General features: G+C 35.9%; 1 protein-coding gene across 2 annotated transcripts in view; it reads left to right on the forward strand.

Moving 5' to 3' along the window:
• Positions 1 to 16,662, forward strand: part of GLRB (glycine receptor beta) — an 86,431-nt gene that overhangs the window by 23,911 nt on the left and 45,858 nt on the right. Inside the window, exons 3-4 of one of the 2 annotated variants that reach the window (XM_078069358.1) lie at positions 12,099 to 12,205; positions 13,913 to 13,980. The exons of the other annotated variant lie outside the window; for it this stretch is intronic. Of the exons in view, the coding sequence (XP_077925484.1) occupies positions 12,099 to 12,205; positions 13,913 to 13,980 (175 nt within the window). The remainder of the gene's footprint in view (positions 1 to 12,098; positions 12,206 to 13,912; positions 13,981 to 16,662) is intronic. 2 annotated transcript variants of the gene reach the window in all.

Raw genomic sequence — 16,662 nt, forward strand, 5'->3', positions numbered from 1 at the left:
AGGGGCTATGTGTATATTGAACTTTGGAAGATATGGACAGTTTTCCAATTAAACTTCATCATTAATGTAGGAGAGTTCCAGCTGCTCCACATTCATGTCCAAAGTTGATATTAGTAGCGTTAACTTGAATTTTAGCCATCTGGTGTAGGTATCATGGTACTGCAATGTGATTTTAATTTGCATTTCCCCAATGATTAATATTGTTGAGCATCTTTTCATACATATATTGGATTTTTAGCTATCCTTTTTTGCAAAGTGCCATTTCAAGTGTTCATCCACTTAATTGTTGTTTTTTTTTTTTTTCCTGACTGGTACGTGGAAGTTCTTCATACATTCTAGACAAGATGCTTCGTCACATGCATGCACTGCAAATCTCTTCTCCAATCTTTGTCATGCATTTTCAATTCCTTAATGGTAATTTTTGATGAATTGAAGTACTTATTTTGAATGATCTCTGATTTATTAGTTATTGTTAATGCTTTTGTGTTTTTAAAAAATCTTTGTTCCAGGGTCATGAAGATAGTCTATTTTGGTTTTTTTGCTTTTTTTTTTTTCCTGAGAGCCTTATTGTTTTATGTTTCACATTTAGTTGTGTAATCCACTTCAGTTTGTTTCTTGTATATGATGTGGGGTAGGGTCAAGACTCACTTTTAAAATAGGCATATCAGTTAATGCAGCACATTTATGGAAGAGGTCATCCTTTCTCTGATTTCCAAATAATAGCTGTGCAGATAGTTCAGTAATCAGCCATTTGATTCAGTTAAAAAAAACAAACTAATTTTTGACTTTTTTCTTACATTCAATTGAGCAATAACTCATTCAAAACTTATTATATGTATACATACAGTATAGATTTTCTTTTTGGGGGTGTCACTAGAAATTGTGTTTTTAAATTTTTTTTTCATCTCAATGTGATAAGAACACTTAATATAACACGTAGCCCTCTTAACAGATTTTTGGGTGTAATACAGTATTATTAGGTATAGACGGTGTTAAACAGCAGATCTCTAGAACTTACTCATTTTGCATAACTGAATTTTACCTTTTGATTAGCAGCTGCTCATTTCTTCTCACTGAAGCCAACCATCATTTTCTTCTTTGCTTCTCTGAGTGTGATTACTCTAGATACCTCGTATGAGTGGAATCATGCAGTACTTATGCTTCTGTGACTAGCTTATTTCACTAAGCATAATGACCTCAAGATTCATCCCTGTTGCATGCTGCAGAATTTCCTTCTCTTTAAAGGCTGGATAGGGGGCGCCTGGGTGGCTCAGTTGGTTAAGCGTCTGCCTTCGGCTCAGGTCATGATCCCAGGGTCCTGGGATTGAGTCCCACACGGGCTCCCTGCTCAGTGGGAAGCCTGCTTATCCCTCTGCCTCTGCCTGCTGCTCCCCCTGCTTGTACTGTCTCTCTCTCTGACAAATAAATAAATGAAATCTTAAAAAAAAAAAAAAAAAAAAGGCTGGATAGTACTTGATTGTATGTATATACCACAATTTTTTATCCATTCATCTGTCAGTGGGCATTTAGCTTGTTTCTGTATTGTGGCTACTGTGAATGCAGTGACTCTGGGAGTGCAGATACAGGGAGGACCTGGGTTTCTAGCCCAGTCACTGCAGCAAGGTGGTGGGTGTGGAGCTGTGGTGAGTGCCGCTTGTTGGCACAGCTCTTTGTTCTCTGTCATCCCCAGGGACTAGCGTGTGTGCTGGGTCCCACATCCCCCCAGATGGGCGAGATAGGAGCTGGTCCCTAGGGTAGCACCTGGCAAAGCTGGGATATCAGATGTGAGGTCTGACTCTTTCCCTCCTCAGGGAGAAGCAGGGAGCTGAGGACACCTCTGGATGATATTACACTGTGCTATGCTGTACTAGGTTGGGAATTATGGTGAAAGGGTGTCTCTACTTTTCCTACTAGTTTCATTGCACCTGCTTGGGTATAGAAGCCTCTCAACTAGCTTTTGGATTTCTGACAAGAGAATTGATCTGTGCGTTGCTGCTAAGTTGGTATGTCCATGAGGAGAAGGAGGCTCCATTTCCTACCCTACCACTCAATACTCTGCCCACTCCCGCCTGGCTCCTGTCTCTCTCAGCTGAGAAACAGCTCTCCTTTTGCTAAATCCCATGGGGGAGATTTCATTCTTCACCTTAACCTCTCAGGGGCATTTGGTCCCATTAACCAACCATTCCATAAAATATTCTTTCTCCTGGGGCACCTGGGTGGCTCAGTCGCTAAGCGTCTGCCTTCGGCTCAGGCCATGATCCCAGAGTCATGTGGAATCGAGCCCCACATCAGGGTCCCTGCTCAGCAGGAAGCCTGCTTCTCCCTCTCCCCCTTCCCCTGCTTGTGTTCCCTCTCTCGCTGTGTCTCTCTCTGTCAAATAAATACATAAAATCTTAAAAAATAAATAAATAAATATTCTTTCTCCTTAAGTTTTTTTTGCCACCACATGCTTCTGGATTTCCTCCTTCCTCTTGGGCAGTTTATTCTTTGTCTTAATTGTTGGTTTATCTTCCTCCATCTGCTCACTAAATGTTGGACTTCCTCAGTTTTTTTTTTTTTTTTTTTTTAAAGATTTATTTATTTATTTATTTGAGAGAGAGAGAATGAGAGACAGAGAGCATGAGAGGGAGGAGGGTCAGAGGGAGAAGCAGACTCCCTGCCGAGCAGGGAGCCCGATGCGGGACTCGATCCCGGGACTCCAGGATCATGACCTGAGCCGAAGGCAGTCGCTTAACCAACTGAGCCACCCAGGCGCCCCATGGACTTCCTCAGTTTTTAATTCCATATCGTTTCACTGTAAACTCTCTTTTCTAACAAGTGATTCTTCTGACCATTAGAATCATCTGAGGAGCTTCTAAAATCCTGATGCTTGGACTTCATCTCATACTAATTAAATCTGGGGTGGGACTAGGCATCAGTAGTTTGCAGAGTTTCTCAGGTGAAGTCAGTGCACAGCAAAGCTGAGAACCGCTGGATAAATCCACCTGAACCCACAATTTTAAATACTACATTTTCATCAGAATAACCAACATTTGTGTTTGATTCTTAAACACATAACCAGCACATGGTATCGTGCATGGCGTATAGAAAATGCTCAAAAACTTTGTTAAATGAATTCAAGGAATGACTAAAGTCAGGGAAATATTTAGCATATAGATAATTGAGTGATAGTTATGTTTTTGTTGTTCTTTAAGGAATTGCATTATTTAGTTGATGTTGTGGGTTGAGTTCTCTCTAAGACGGACCGTGAGATGAAGATTTCCATGCAGAAAGAGATTGCTTTTGGAACAACACTTCTTGGGAATGGGAAGCAGGTTCACACATAGGAACAGTGCAGTTGTACCTGAGGCATGGGTTTGATGCTACAGGGAGCTCTGAAGCTGGAATGGTCTTTCAAAGTTGTCTCAATCAGTAGGAAGAGACTTGAATACTTTTGTGTCCCCATATCAAAGTCTTCGGGTATAAGTTGACTCCAGGGCAAGACACCTTCCTTCAGCTGAAGGCTATTCTAGAAGTGACCCAGCTCAGAGCCTTAAGAAACCAGCATTCCTGGCAGAAGCCTCAGTTCCAAAGGAGTGATGGGGAGGATAAGGCACCACAGCATCCACTACTAGTAGAACCAGATGAGCAACCAAATGGGATCTTACAGATCACCTTATTTAGACCTTTGATTTAAAGGTGAGTATACTGAGGCTCAGAAAGGGATTTGCCCAATATAATGTAGTAAGTAACCTTATAGTAGTCTGTCGGGGTCTATAATGCTAGTCTCTTTGCTCTTAGACAAGTGTTTCTTCAGTTATACCCACACTTAACTTTATTATGTGTGTGTGAGTGTGGGATTTATCTTATCACCATTTCTGTTAGGCGGGAAGGGAAACATTTTATATTTATCTCTGTATGGAAATAGAAAATTGAGAAAAGATAAGTACAGTTGTAGTTACAGTTGGTAGCAGTTAGAGATATTACTATGGATTCGTATTTGTTAAGCCAGGATGTAGTACTCTTTCTGCAGAGCATGGGAAGTAATTGCTCAGTGAGTGTTTTGAGGTTTAAGTTTGCTTCCTTATGTTATGAGGTTTGTATAAAATTAGTAAACCAATACAAAGTAGTGAGAATGTACAATGTTTTACACTGTTTGAGAAACATACGAGTCAGTAGACGATCCTTGTAGTATTCATAGGATGAGTAATCTCACATGTGATAGAAAGTTAAAAAAGACCACAGCCTCTGGTGAGTTTGGGAAGTCGCTGGTATCCAGAATCCAGCATCTCTGCAAATAGATGTTTCTACTTTGTGAAAAATGTTTTTTTGAGCCATGGATGATGTAATTGCATAATTGAAGGTAGACAAGATATGAAAATATTTCCACAGGATCCAACAGTTCCTTAAGCCCAATTGAGGGATAAATAAAATGGTTGCTGTGAAACACTGTTCTTAGTTATGATTCTTGCCTGTAATAACACAGTAGACTGTGCCACACATAGGCACACGTACCACAAACACATCCTTTTTGAATAAATATAAACTAATTAAACTCAACTAGTCATGTAAAAGGTATCACTCACTGTATTCATAAACCTTCTGTTCACAGTTGAATCTCTGAAAACAGAATGGAAAATAAATACAGAAGCTGTCAAGAGAGGTAATAATAAGTTATACTGTAATTAGGAAAATACAAAACAAATAAAACCCCTCTATAATAACCTTGCAGTTATCTGGATTCATACATAACTACCGACTTAATTCATTACCTGAATATATAAAGTGTTTCTCTGTCTTTGTATATCTATCTGTCTGATTATCTAGAAGGGTATTTTCACTGCTCTAAAATCCTCTGTGCTCTGCCTGTTAATCCCCCACTCACCCCAGTCCCTGACAACCTCCTTTACAGTCTCCATAGTTTTGCCTTTTCCACGATGTCATGTAGTTGAAATCATCACATAGTAGCCTTTTCATATTGTCTTCTTTCATTTAGTAATATGTATTTCTGGTTCCTCTATGTCTTTTCATGGCTTGATAGATCATTTATTTTTAGTGCTAAATAATATTCCATTGTCTGGATGTACCACAATTTATTTATCCATTCATCTACTAAAAAACATCTTGGTTGCTTCCAAGTTTGGCAATTATGAATAAAGCTGTTATAAAAATTTCTGTGCAGGTTTGTTTGTGTAGACGTTAAGTTTTTATATCCTTGGGTAAATACCAAGGAGTGAGATTGCTGGATCGTACGGTAACAATATGTTTAGTTTTGTAAGAAATTGCCACCCTGTTTTTCAAAGTGGCTGCACCATTTTGCATTCCCACTAGAAATGTGTCAGAGTTCCTATTGTTCCATATCTTCATTTGCATTTGGTGGTGTCAGTGTTGTGGATTTTGGCATTGTAATAGATGTATAATGCAAATTAAAATTGCAATGAAAAATCATTGTTTTAATTTGCATTTCCCTGTGCCATATGATGTGGAGCTTCTTTCCATAGGTTTATTTGCCATCTGTTTGTATTCTTTGGTGAAGTTAAAGTCTTTGGCACTCTGCTTTTTTTTTCCCCCCTCAAATAAACTTTATTTTATTTTATTTTATTTATTTTTTTAAAGTTTTTTAAAGATTTTATTTATTTTATTTCAGAGAGAGAGAGATAGAGCACAAGACGGGGGAGTGGGAGAGGGAGAAGCAGGCTTCCCGCCAAGCAGAGAGCCCGATGTGGGGCTCGATCCCAGGACCCTGGGATCATGACCTGAGCCGAAGGCAGACGCTTAACGACTGAGCCACCCAGGCGTCCCAAATAAACTTTATTTTAGAACAGCTTTTGATTTACAAAAAATTTGCCAAAATATGGAGTTCACAAATACTCTGCTCCTAGTTTCTCCTATTATTAGCATCTTGCATTAGTATGATACATTTTTTTTTTTTTTTTTTTTACAATTGAAGAACCACTGTTGATACACTGTTACTAACTAAAGTCCATTCTTTATTCAGGTTTCCTTAGTTTTTACCCCATGTCCTTTTTCTGTTCCAGGATCGCATTCAATATATTATATTACATATAGTCTTCATGTTTCCTTAGGCTCCTTTGGCTGTGACAATTTCTCAGACCTTCCTTTTTTTACATGACCATGATGGTTTTGAGGAGTACTAGTCGGGTATTTTGTAAAATGTCACTCTACTGGGATTTATCTCATGTTTTCCTCGGGATTAGACTGGAGTTATGTGTTTTTGGGAGGAAGGTCACAGGATTCAATGCCATTCTCATCATATTTTATTAAGGGTACATAAAATCAACATGACTTAACACTGTTGAGGTTAACTTTAACCTTCATCACCTGGCTAAGGATTTGTCAGGTTTCTTTGTTGTAAAGTCACTCTTTTCCCCCTTCCCACACTATATTCTTTGGAAGGAAGTCACTATGCACAGCACATGCTAAGGAGTGCGGAGTTATAGTCCACCAGATGAGAATAGAGGATCTATTTGAAATTCCAATTATTTGGAATTCTGCATGGGAGAATTGTCTGTTCTACTTCATTTATTTATTTAATCATTTATTTGTATCCATATGGACTCATGGATTTTTATTTTATACTTTGGAATATAAACCAATATGACTTTATTTAGTTGCTCAAATGATTTAGATTTGAGCATTTGGGAAACCTTTCCATTGGCTTCTGTGTCCCTTTGACACGCTCTCATTTTTTTTTTTTTTTTTTTTGAGCTTTCAGTTGCTATGAGATATCTGATCTTTTTTTTTTTTTTTTTAATTCTTCTCCTTTCCTCTCATTTTAGATGAGGATACAGCATTTGTTTCCACAAAGGAAAGTTTCTACAACCTGAGGTGTTTGGGCCCAGGATCCTCAGTGTTGTAAGCTTTGTGTGCATTTTTCAGGGAAGAACATAGATTTTACCAGATTCTTAGTGTTGTCCATAACCTAAAAAGAGGTAAAGAATCACTGCCCTTATGTAAAGAGGAGAAATAACACAACCTACACATTTTACAAACCTTGCTCTTTCTTTACTGCTTTGTGCTTGCCTCAGTTCATGTCCAGCTGGAGGCTTTGCAGCTCCCACATGCAGATTCCTCATGCTGGCATATGCCAGACTGCTTTCAAGTCCAAAAAGAACTTTGACCATTGTTGTTGCCTTTATAGCTCCGTAAAAACAAAAGCATCCCTTTGGACTCAGATTCCTGATTGGAGAGAAGACGTTCAGTTAATATGCTCATACACACCAGTTTTGATATTGAACTGTGCAGTATGGTCACTAAAGGGTCATGTAAAAATAAGAGTGTTCTACAGTTAATGGAAAACTGAGTTTCCCCTTTGGAAAGAAATTTCTGGATTTTTCCTTTAGTGCTGGAAAACATTACATCACCCAGCTATACAGCCTGATACATTCCTCGCATAACTTCACATATTAGTAATGACATTGGTTCAAGTTTAAGCGAGTGAACAAAAGAAGACTGGTTGTAAAAAGGCATTTGATATAAAACATTATTTTCTCTAGTCATTTGATCACTTTGCCTGAGTAAAGTAAGTTATTTTCTTAAATTAATATCACATTTCTATGGAATAAATCCTGTTTTGTCATAATAGAATTGTTGATAGATTTCTTGAAATAAAACAAAATGGCATAGTCAAATGGATAAAATATCAGACTGAGATGCAGAAGATAAAGACTAACAATGAAACATTACTAGTAGTGTGTGACCTAATTAAATGCATTTAACTCTTCTTTTTCTTTTTGTGTTGTGTAAATAGTACTAGTCACTTTCCCAAATTATAAGGTTTATATAGTAAAGTGCAGACAAAGGAAAAAATGCAAATTATTTCAGCTCTTTGGCAGAAACTGCTGTAGCTTCTAGACTCTTAAACTGTATCTTAACATGTAGAGATGACTTTAATATTATCTTAGTATTGACTGAGCTAAACAAATGATTTTTATTGTTTTCGGGTAGGAAAAACCCCTGATTTCATGCATGTGAATATGAACTACATGGGATTTCACTTAAATTTTAAAATATCTTTGAATTTCTAGTATAAAGAAAGGTGAACTGTTAACTGAATATTCATATCAGGTTAACTACAACAGACATTGATACAAATAAGAATAAAAGAAAGGGGCTATAATGTATTTGATATATTCCTTTTTTATTAATTTGAAGAGATTTTTGTTAGCCAGCATTGATTTTTTATTGTTGTTAATAAACAAGAATTTTTGTTGTTTTGTTTTTTGTTTTTTGTTTTTGTTTTTTAGCTGTGGAAAGAAAAAAACATTTGGGGATGTCTGGATGGAAGAGTGACTCTGATAAGTTATAGAAAGAGCAGACTCAGATTTTTCAGGACCAATGATAAGTAAGACTAATAGAAACTAAGAATATATCTATTACACACACGCATACATCTATACACACACAGTTATATAATATATATATCCTAAAGCAATATATGGATGGATGGAGATAAGATAGATACTATTTCGCTTCCATTATGGCAGTTTATTGTGAAATGATAACTAGGAATCAGGATTACCAGATTTCATAACTCCACTACCTTAGGATACTCTCTTAGCCTTGCTGTCTTAGTTTCTGTGTGTATGTCCTCAGTAGCTCCATTAACTCACCTACTGCGTACTCTTCCACCAATCAGGATTTTTCTCTTTCTCTCCACTGAAGAACAGCTCTCTGGGTGGTTAATAATCTCTCCTGTTTCATCAAGGGAGCGTTTGTGATTATCAAATAAAGAATGTAATGGACATGATAGTTGATTTCTCAATTACCTATTTCATTCTGGACTATTGATCTGAGCCAATCATGATCATTTTTTCCTCCTTGCCAGTGATTGGTTCAGCAGTAGCCAATGCTGGGAAGCTTCTGAAGAAAACAAAAGAACAAAAATAACCCTTATTCTAAGAAGACACCTCAGGAGGAAATGCTCTTTACCTGGATGTGATGTGTGGAACGGCTTCTAGCACACACAGCCATCCTGAGGCTGAAGTCAACTTAGAAGAGCTGGCCGATAGAGGGCGCATGGGTGGCTCAGTCGGCTGAGCCTGTGACTCTTGATTTTGGCTCAGGTCATGATCTCAGGGTGGTGAGACAGAGCCCTGTGTTGGGCTCAGTGCTGGGCGTGGAGTCTGCTTGGGATGTTCTCTCCCTCTCCCTCTGCAACCCCCCACCCCTGCTCTCTCTCTCTTTCTCTCTCTCAAATAAATATATCTTAAAAAAAAAAAAAAGAGCTGGCAGATGAAAAGTGCTTGAGATAGTGTGTATTTCATACTATCAGACAGTTTAGGGAATTGCAAAAATATAGAAGCCACGATTCCCTCAAGAATCATACTGTCTGCATTCAGTCTAGTTGGTAATATATACACAGATATTAAAAAAAGCTATAATATAATTGCCAAACAGTATATTTATGTTTGTGTTCATTAGCATAAGATGAGACGATTGAGGCAAGATTTTAGGAGGGCAATCTTAAAGGACAGGGTGGGTTTAGATTAGTACAATGAGAAGTGGAAGATACAGTATTCCGGGAAGGGGGATTTATTCTGAACCAGTGAATGGAGGAAGGACAAAATTTGGTTGAGTTACAAGGACTAGAAAGTGAGTTTGATTGACACAACTTACAGCAGTAGGGGAGGAAAGATTTTTTTCCCTTCTATCCTCAATAGCTAGGTCTATGAAGTAAATGACAACAAGAATATTAACAGGAGAAAAAGTATACAAATTATTAATTTTTAATACCACATTCATGGGGGCATCGGAGCTAAAAAAAAAAAAAAGTGACTACCTGAAGAGTGGTGAGATTTGAGAGCTTATATATGTCTTCATAGAGAAAGGGGAGGAGGATGTGTGCCTCTTAAGGGAGAATATGGGATTTTTAGGAAAGAGGAATGGGCCTTTAGAAGAGTAGATGGGAGGTATGATAGTTTGTGACAAAGTTTTTTGGGTGCCCTCTCCTGTGATAAGAGTCAGTCTTCTTTAGTTGATGAAACTCCCAGGGAGGGGATTTATGACAGTAAATTCCTTTTGGAGAATCTGTCTATAGGCAGATAGGAGTTCAGAGAAAGCCTCCCCTGCATTTGCTCTTTTTCAAGGGCTTTAGCTCAAAATAATCCATATGCCAAAGAGACATCTTCCACAGCTGGAAGAAAAAAATCAGTCTGGAAATTTCTCTACTACTAAAATTAGTGTTAATTGTTTTTATGTTGTCTGGTCATTTCATTGCTTAGAAGGAATGTACTTGTAAAGGATTTTTCATCAAGAGACACAATAATGCAGTCCTTAATTGATCCAATACAAATGTATTTTGTAATCAATCAATTCTATTTTCCTCCCCTGAATGAGAAACCTTTTGGATGGGTTTGAACACTAATTTGCATCCTAATATCCAATTTTCCCACATACCCTCATTCTCTTTAGAGTTTTCAATCTTTTGATAAGGGATGACAGTTGGCTCTAGGGAGGTTACAATTTCACCTGCAGTGAAATGGAAAATCTCATTACCAGTCCCCAAGTCCCTGCAGCTATGATATTGGCACTGATAAGGCCATGAAAAGCAATTTTAAAATAATATATATAATCTCCTGCACCTTTAGGAGGTTTAACTAACTGATTATCATGTTTTTCTTTAATATTTTGGACTCTGATATCTACTTGAAAAGATTGTCTGTATCAGTTTGTAGTATTTTTTGACTTTTTATAAACTTAATATCAGTCCCACCCCACCTCTAGGGGTTATATCTTATCAGCAGATTGTATGATAATTAACTCAGAACAGAATTGCCTGATAGGTAAGAGCTTGGATTTCAAAACAAAGCCATGCCCCTTACTTCTTTTGTTTTTTTTTTTTGCCTGTAAAAGCTTTAGTTTATTATAAGTCTGCTTACACTTTATTTTTTTAATTTAATTTTATTTTGTTAATCACCATACATTACATCATTAGTTTTTAATGTAGTGTTCCATGATTCACTGTTTGCGTATAACACCCCGTGCTCCATTCAATACAAGCCCTCCTTAATACCCGTCACCAGGTTAACCCATCCCCCCACCCCCCTTACTTCTAAGTTTGCTTCATATAAATTAGTATCATTTTTGAAACTGACATTTTCACCAAATCAATACAGAATAGAATAGACAGGGCTAGATGCTCCAAGCATAATTTTAAACTTCCTTGTGATTGTCATGGATTTTTTTTTTTTTGTACTGGGACAATGATTATATAAGACTTTATGGGTGGTAAAACAAACTGAAACAAACAGTAAACGACAAAGCATTTTTCATTGGATTCCAAGGAAGTGCATTGTTTGTTTGTGTTTTTAAGTGCTTTCAAACGATACCAACTTGGTCAAAATTAATTGTTCTAAGTTATTTAAAATGGAAAAATGTGGCAGTTTTTTCTCTTTTTGAGAGTTGACAAGCAAACATATGTAGAAAAGAAAGATAGCTGAAACTTGTAGCTCTGTATTTTCCTTATTTAATTGATCTGGTAATAGAGAAACTTCTTTTACCACTACCTCCTCCCCTCCCCCCCACCATTCTCCCCAACATATTAAACTCAGTGAGGACATTCATTGGTTATTTCTTAGGCAATACCATTTTATAAATGTCAGCATGAGAGTTTTATGAATTGTTAGACTATCTCTCTGGCCATATCATAATTATAGTATTCACATACTCCTTTGCTTAGGCAGAAGGTTAATATACATTATTTAAAAACTATTTTTTGCTGTTTTTTTTCCCTTTTATCTCATTGTCTGCACTCCCTTTGTGCTTCTCTAGATTTTGATTGCAGATTACTTCTGAACAAGTAAGATGTTTGCTTAATTTAATTTAAAAGAAAGCAACAGGGAGTATTTAGGGTAGTGTTTCATGAATTTAGAAAATTAAGTGCTAAAATACTTTTTTTGTTTTTTATTTTTTATGACAACTAGCTTTTGGGCATCTGACAATGCCTGCTATTTTTATTTACTTCTATTTGGAAAAGCCTTGTGGTAGTTGTGAATTTGTCTGAAAAAGCATCTTTTTTCCATGGAAAATTACCCATTTCTATTGCTGGCTATTTCTAAATGCTTACCAGAGTTTTGTTTTGTTTTCTTCTCTTATAGCCAGCAGTCAGCAGAGGACCTTGCCCGAGTACCTGCCAACTCCACTAGCAATATCTTGAATAGGCTATTGGTCAGTTATGATCCCAGGATAAGACCAAATTTTAAAGGTTTGTTTCTTACCCCCCCCCTCCAAAATCTTCAATCTTTGCAGTTTAAAACTTAATTTTATGTGTTTAATCATTCAGTTGTGATATTCAAAACAATAAGGTTTCAAATTGGCATGCTACTGTCCTGTGATGTTGCTTAGACTTAGAGCAATTTAGTGACAAAGATACTCAAAGACAAGCAGAATATTAGTTCTTATAGTTTTATACGGTTCCCAGTTAAAAGAACAAAAATAAGTATATTGTTGATTAGACTAACCTCCGTCATGGGTTTGCTAAGTACTTAGTATTCCTAACCTTAGTGATTTAAATTTCAAGCTCTGGACACGGATCTGGCTTTCATTCACAGAAACTGAAGTTATAATTTGTAGAATAGCCTATACTCGTTAGGGATAGACAATAGTTCTGATATGTATTTAGATTCTTTTAAAATTTTTGCTAGCATTTCACATTGATAAAAAATTCCCTCTACTCTTTTGCTGAAAAAAGATGGCCATATGGTTTTTAAAAACATGTTAACTTTGTGAATAAAAGCAACCGTGTTTTCTACAGCATAGATCGTTTCTACTCCAACAGAATATTACTATTTATCACACCTTTCAAGAACCAAAACCATACTTGCAATAAAAATCACGAGAAGATTATATAGCTGTGTAAACTTTCTTTCTTTCTTTTCTTATTTTCTTTTCTTGTCCTCTTGATGAGTTAGGAAAAGCTATCTGAAAAAAGTCTCCTCTCGAAAACTGTAATCCTTATTGCTGGCTAAGGACAGGTATTAATGTAGATCAGATTAACATTATAAGGCTTGATATTTTTTTCTTCTTCCTTTACAGAAAAAAAAAAAATGTCTGCAGCTGTTTCTAGTCAACTGAAGTTATACAACTATGTTGTAAAAACAGGGTTTTTGTTCATTACCAGAACCTATTCAGTTACTTTCAACAACAGCCATGGTCTGGGTTGTCACATGTCTACCATATATTGATTCACCACCTGTTTTTCATCAGTCAGTGGTTCTGTGGCTAAAAGGCTAAATTCACATTTTCCCTTTGTTAGCCCAACCAGCAGCCCACAATGAATAAAAAGAAAAAAGAAAAAAAAAAAAAAAGCAAGCAAGCAAGAAATTTGCAACATTATACCTTAATTCTCACTCCATGAACTTTCAAATTATTTTCCAACAGGTCAGGCAAAAATCTTTATAATGTTTCTGTTATATGATTGACTTCACATATTCATGAATTAAAAATCAAAATATAGTCACTGTAAGTAAGACGTATTGAATACTCCTTTACTAATAAAAGTAAGATTTGAAATGATTATAAAAATGCAAAAAATTAAAACATTTAAAAAATGGTGTTTTTTTAAAGAATATTTTATGTTAATTTCTTAAGGTAATGCATTAGCTCAATTTAAAATTTCTTTAAAGGTAGACATATTTACTCAGAGTCTTAACAATTTAAGAAATAAATATTTCTGAATAAATAACATGAGTTAATACAACTTAACTCCTTTTTTATTTTTATTATAATTCCTTGCTTAGAAAAATAAGTCAATAGCAATTGTGAACATGGAATACTGAGACCATAGTTTTAAAGTTTTACATCCCATGTGGTTTGGAAAAAATATAAAATCAAGTCCATAAACCATAAAAATATGAAAATTCTGACCAACTTTTTTAGAGCTACTAAATATATTCTTAATTTTTATTTGTAGGCATTCCTGTTGATGTAGTAGTCAACATTTTTATCAACAGTTTTGGATCTATTCAAGAGACAACAATGGTAAGATTACAGGCAGTTTAATATTTTTAATTATCAAAATTTTAACTAGAGGATAGTGAAAGTAATAGTAAAACTGAAAAATAAGGAGTAACTCTAAGGAAAAATGCATGCTTTCTTCTAGTATGAAATATCCAAATTCCAAGTTGTGTTACATCAGTGATTTCAGTGCTTATATAATTTTGCAATTCAAATGTAGCCTTAATGCTAATTAAAACTTACAGACTTGGAAGAATTAATATACTCACTCCAAACAACTAATTGGATACCACCTGGGAAAAGCATTTATGCAATGAATATTCTGGAGCAACGTTTATTTCCTAGTATGCTTATATGTATGAACATTAAAAAATATTTAAGTGTTCACGGTTTATTTTTCTTCTAGTTTCCTGAGGAGAATCTTTGTTTACTCTGTTGTGCTAATATTGTGATGTTTGGATCAGAGAATTGTAAAAGGCAAAGAGGAAAATTAATTTTTATAAGGCAACAGAGCTCCCTGAAAAAATTATGTAACAAGAGGAAAGGTCAAGGAAGGGCAAAAGAAAAGCGAGAAAGAGATGATGGGCGGGCTCCTGTCTTGAAAGGAACAGAAAAGAAGGGTTTGAAGGAGTGGCTGCTACCCATAATGAGTTGGACTGCAGGGACAAAGGCTGCTTTAAAGTAGTAGTTGTGTTAGTAGGTTACTAATTAGTAGATTACATTAGCAGATTTTCTGAATGATGTGTGATGTAATTACCCCTCCGCTTCTTAAAAGGCATTCAATAAAGTCTACCTGCTGTTTGATGTTTTAGAATATTAGATTTTGTGCCCTTTTTGAAAAACCACATGCTAAAATGATACTTCAAGCGGGAGAAAAAAGGCCCAAGTTTTTTCTATTTTTTTTGAGATACTTATATTTTATTAATAATATACATTTTGGATTGAAAGACTAGGAATGGATAGAGCACAGTATAATTTTTCAGGGATGATCTCAGGCTAGGGAAAGAATGATTTAAAATATTTATTCCTTTATTCCTCATAGCAGCATAATGTGTTATGAAAGCAACTCTATATTGCATTTAATTTGTGACACCCATTTTTGTATCTAATTGCAATGAGAATGTTATTTATTTTTTGTAGAAGCATATATTTAGCCCCTGAGTAACTGATTATTTTCTTAGTGTGTGAATATTTTTAGAGAATTATTCAAAAGAAGATTTTGGAATCAAATGCGTTTATTTCCAGTGACTTTTTAGTTCACCTAAATGATAGAAACAGAGTACAGATCACTAGAAGACAGCTACAGAATAAGATACGGACGACCGTATAGCACTTAGGAGACAAGTGTAACACTCGTTAACAGAAAATGTGGTTAGTCTAGCTAAGCACTTCACTTTGTAAGAATAAGAGATGTCCTTTTCTCAAGGTGAAACTTTAAGGGAATCCATTTTGTCTTTATACTCTTCTCTGTGCCCTCTTTTGTCTTTCATGGCATCATTACCCTAATCCTAAATCATCCCTGAAATATGTTCTGGCCTGTTGGAAACATTCCAATTCTATCTTGCATTTTGGGACAGCTAATGCAAGGATATTTTTTTTCATTTGCATAAAGACTGCACATGTGTCCAGCTCAGTAGGTATCATTAATGTATCTCTTCTTTAGTAATCATTCATTGAATGCCTTCCAAATGTCAGACACTTAAACTTCTGCAGGCCCTTTCAGTAGTTACTGGATGACACCGGGTTGAAAACACCTGCGGGAAAGGTATGCTAGAAAAGGGAGATGAATTTTCTTACAGATTATTTGGGGATTATAATAAAATATTGCATATTTATAACATATTCTCATACTGTCCTCCTTCAGGGATTCATCATAGTAGCTAGCCGGACTACTTATTGCTGGGACCAGATTCAACCGATTCTCATCAGGGAGTCTTTGTTCCTGCTATTTATCCCTGATTTTCATCTCTTATCTTCTAATCAGAGCCTTTTCTGGCTGCTCTGACTCACTTTGTGCCTTCTTTTCAATCCAGGTCTTTCATCTCTATCACTTGTTGCTTAAATCTGATGGCTTCTTTACTGTAATTAAACTATTTTTGTGTGTTTTTCTCTTATTCTCTAATGGAGTGTAAACATTTTAAAATCAGGAATAATGTATCCCACTTCTTCATTTTCCATTTGTTCTTTATTACCTGATATAAACACTGGTCAGGAATACTGGTGATGGACTCAATAGAGTAACTTCAAGGGTATACATGTATGGAGAAGATGAGAGGATATTTCTTTTTTTCTTCCAATCACCCAGGGTGGGCGTCCTTTATTATTATTATTTTTTAGCTTTATTGAGGTATAATTGACAAAATTGTAAGAAATTTAAAATGTACATGATGATTTGATACATGTCTACATTGTGAAAGGAGTCCCCTCATCAAGTTAATGAACACATCCATCACCTCACATATTAATCTTATTTAAAAAAAATTTTGGTGAGAGCATTTAAGTTCTACTCTCTTAGCAAATTTCAGTTATACCAACAGTGTTATCAGCTATAGTCACCATGTTATACATTAGATCCTGACTTTATTCAGACCTTATTCAACTCATTCATCTTATAACTGAAAGTTTGTATTTTTCTACCAACCTCTCCCTATTTCCCACCCCCCAAGCCTCTGACAACCAGTTTTCTACTGTTTCTATGCTCTCCAG

This window comes from Halichoerus grypus, chromosome 3 (genome assembly GCF_964656455.1).
Source record: "Halichoerus grypus chromosome 3, mHalGry1.hap1.1, whole genome shotgun sequence".
Lineage (NCBI taxonomy): Eukaryota > Metazoa > Chordata > Mammalia > Carnivora > Phocidae > Halichoerus > Halichoerus grypus.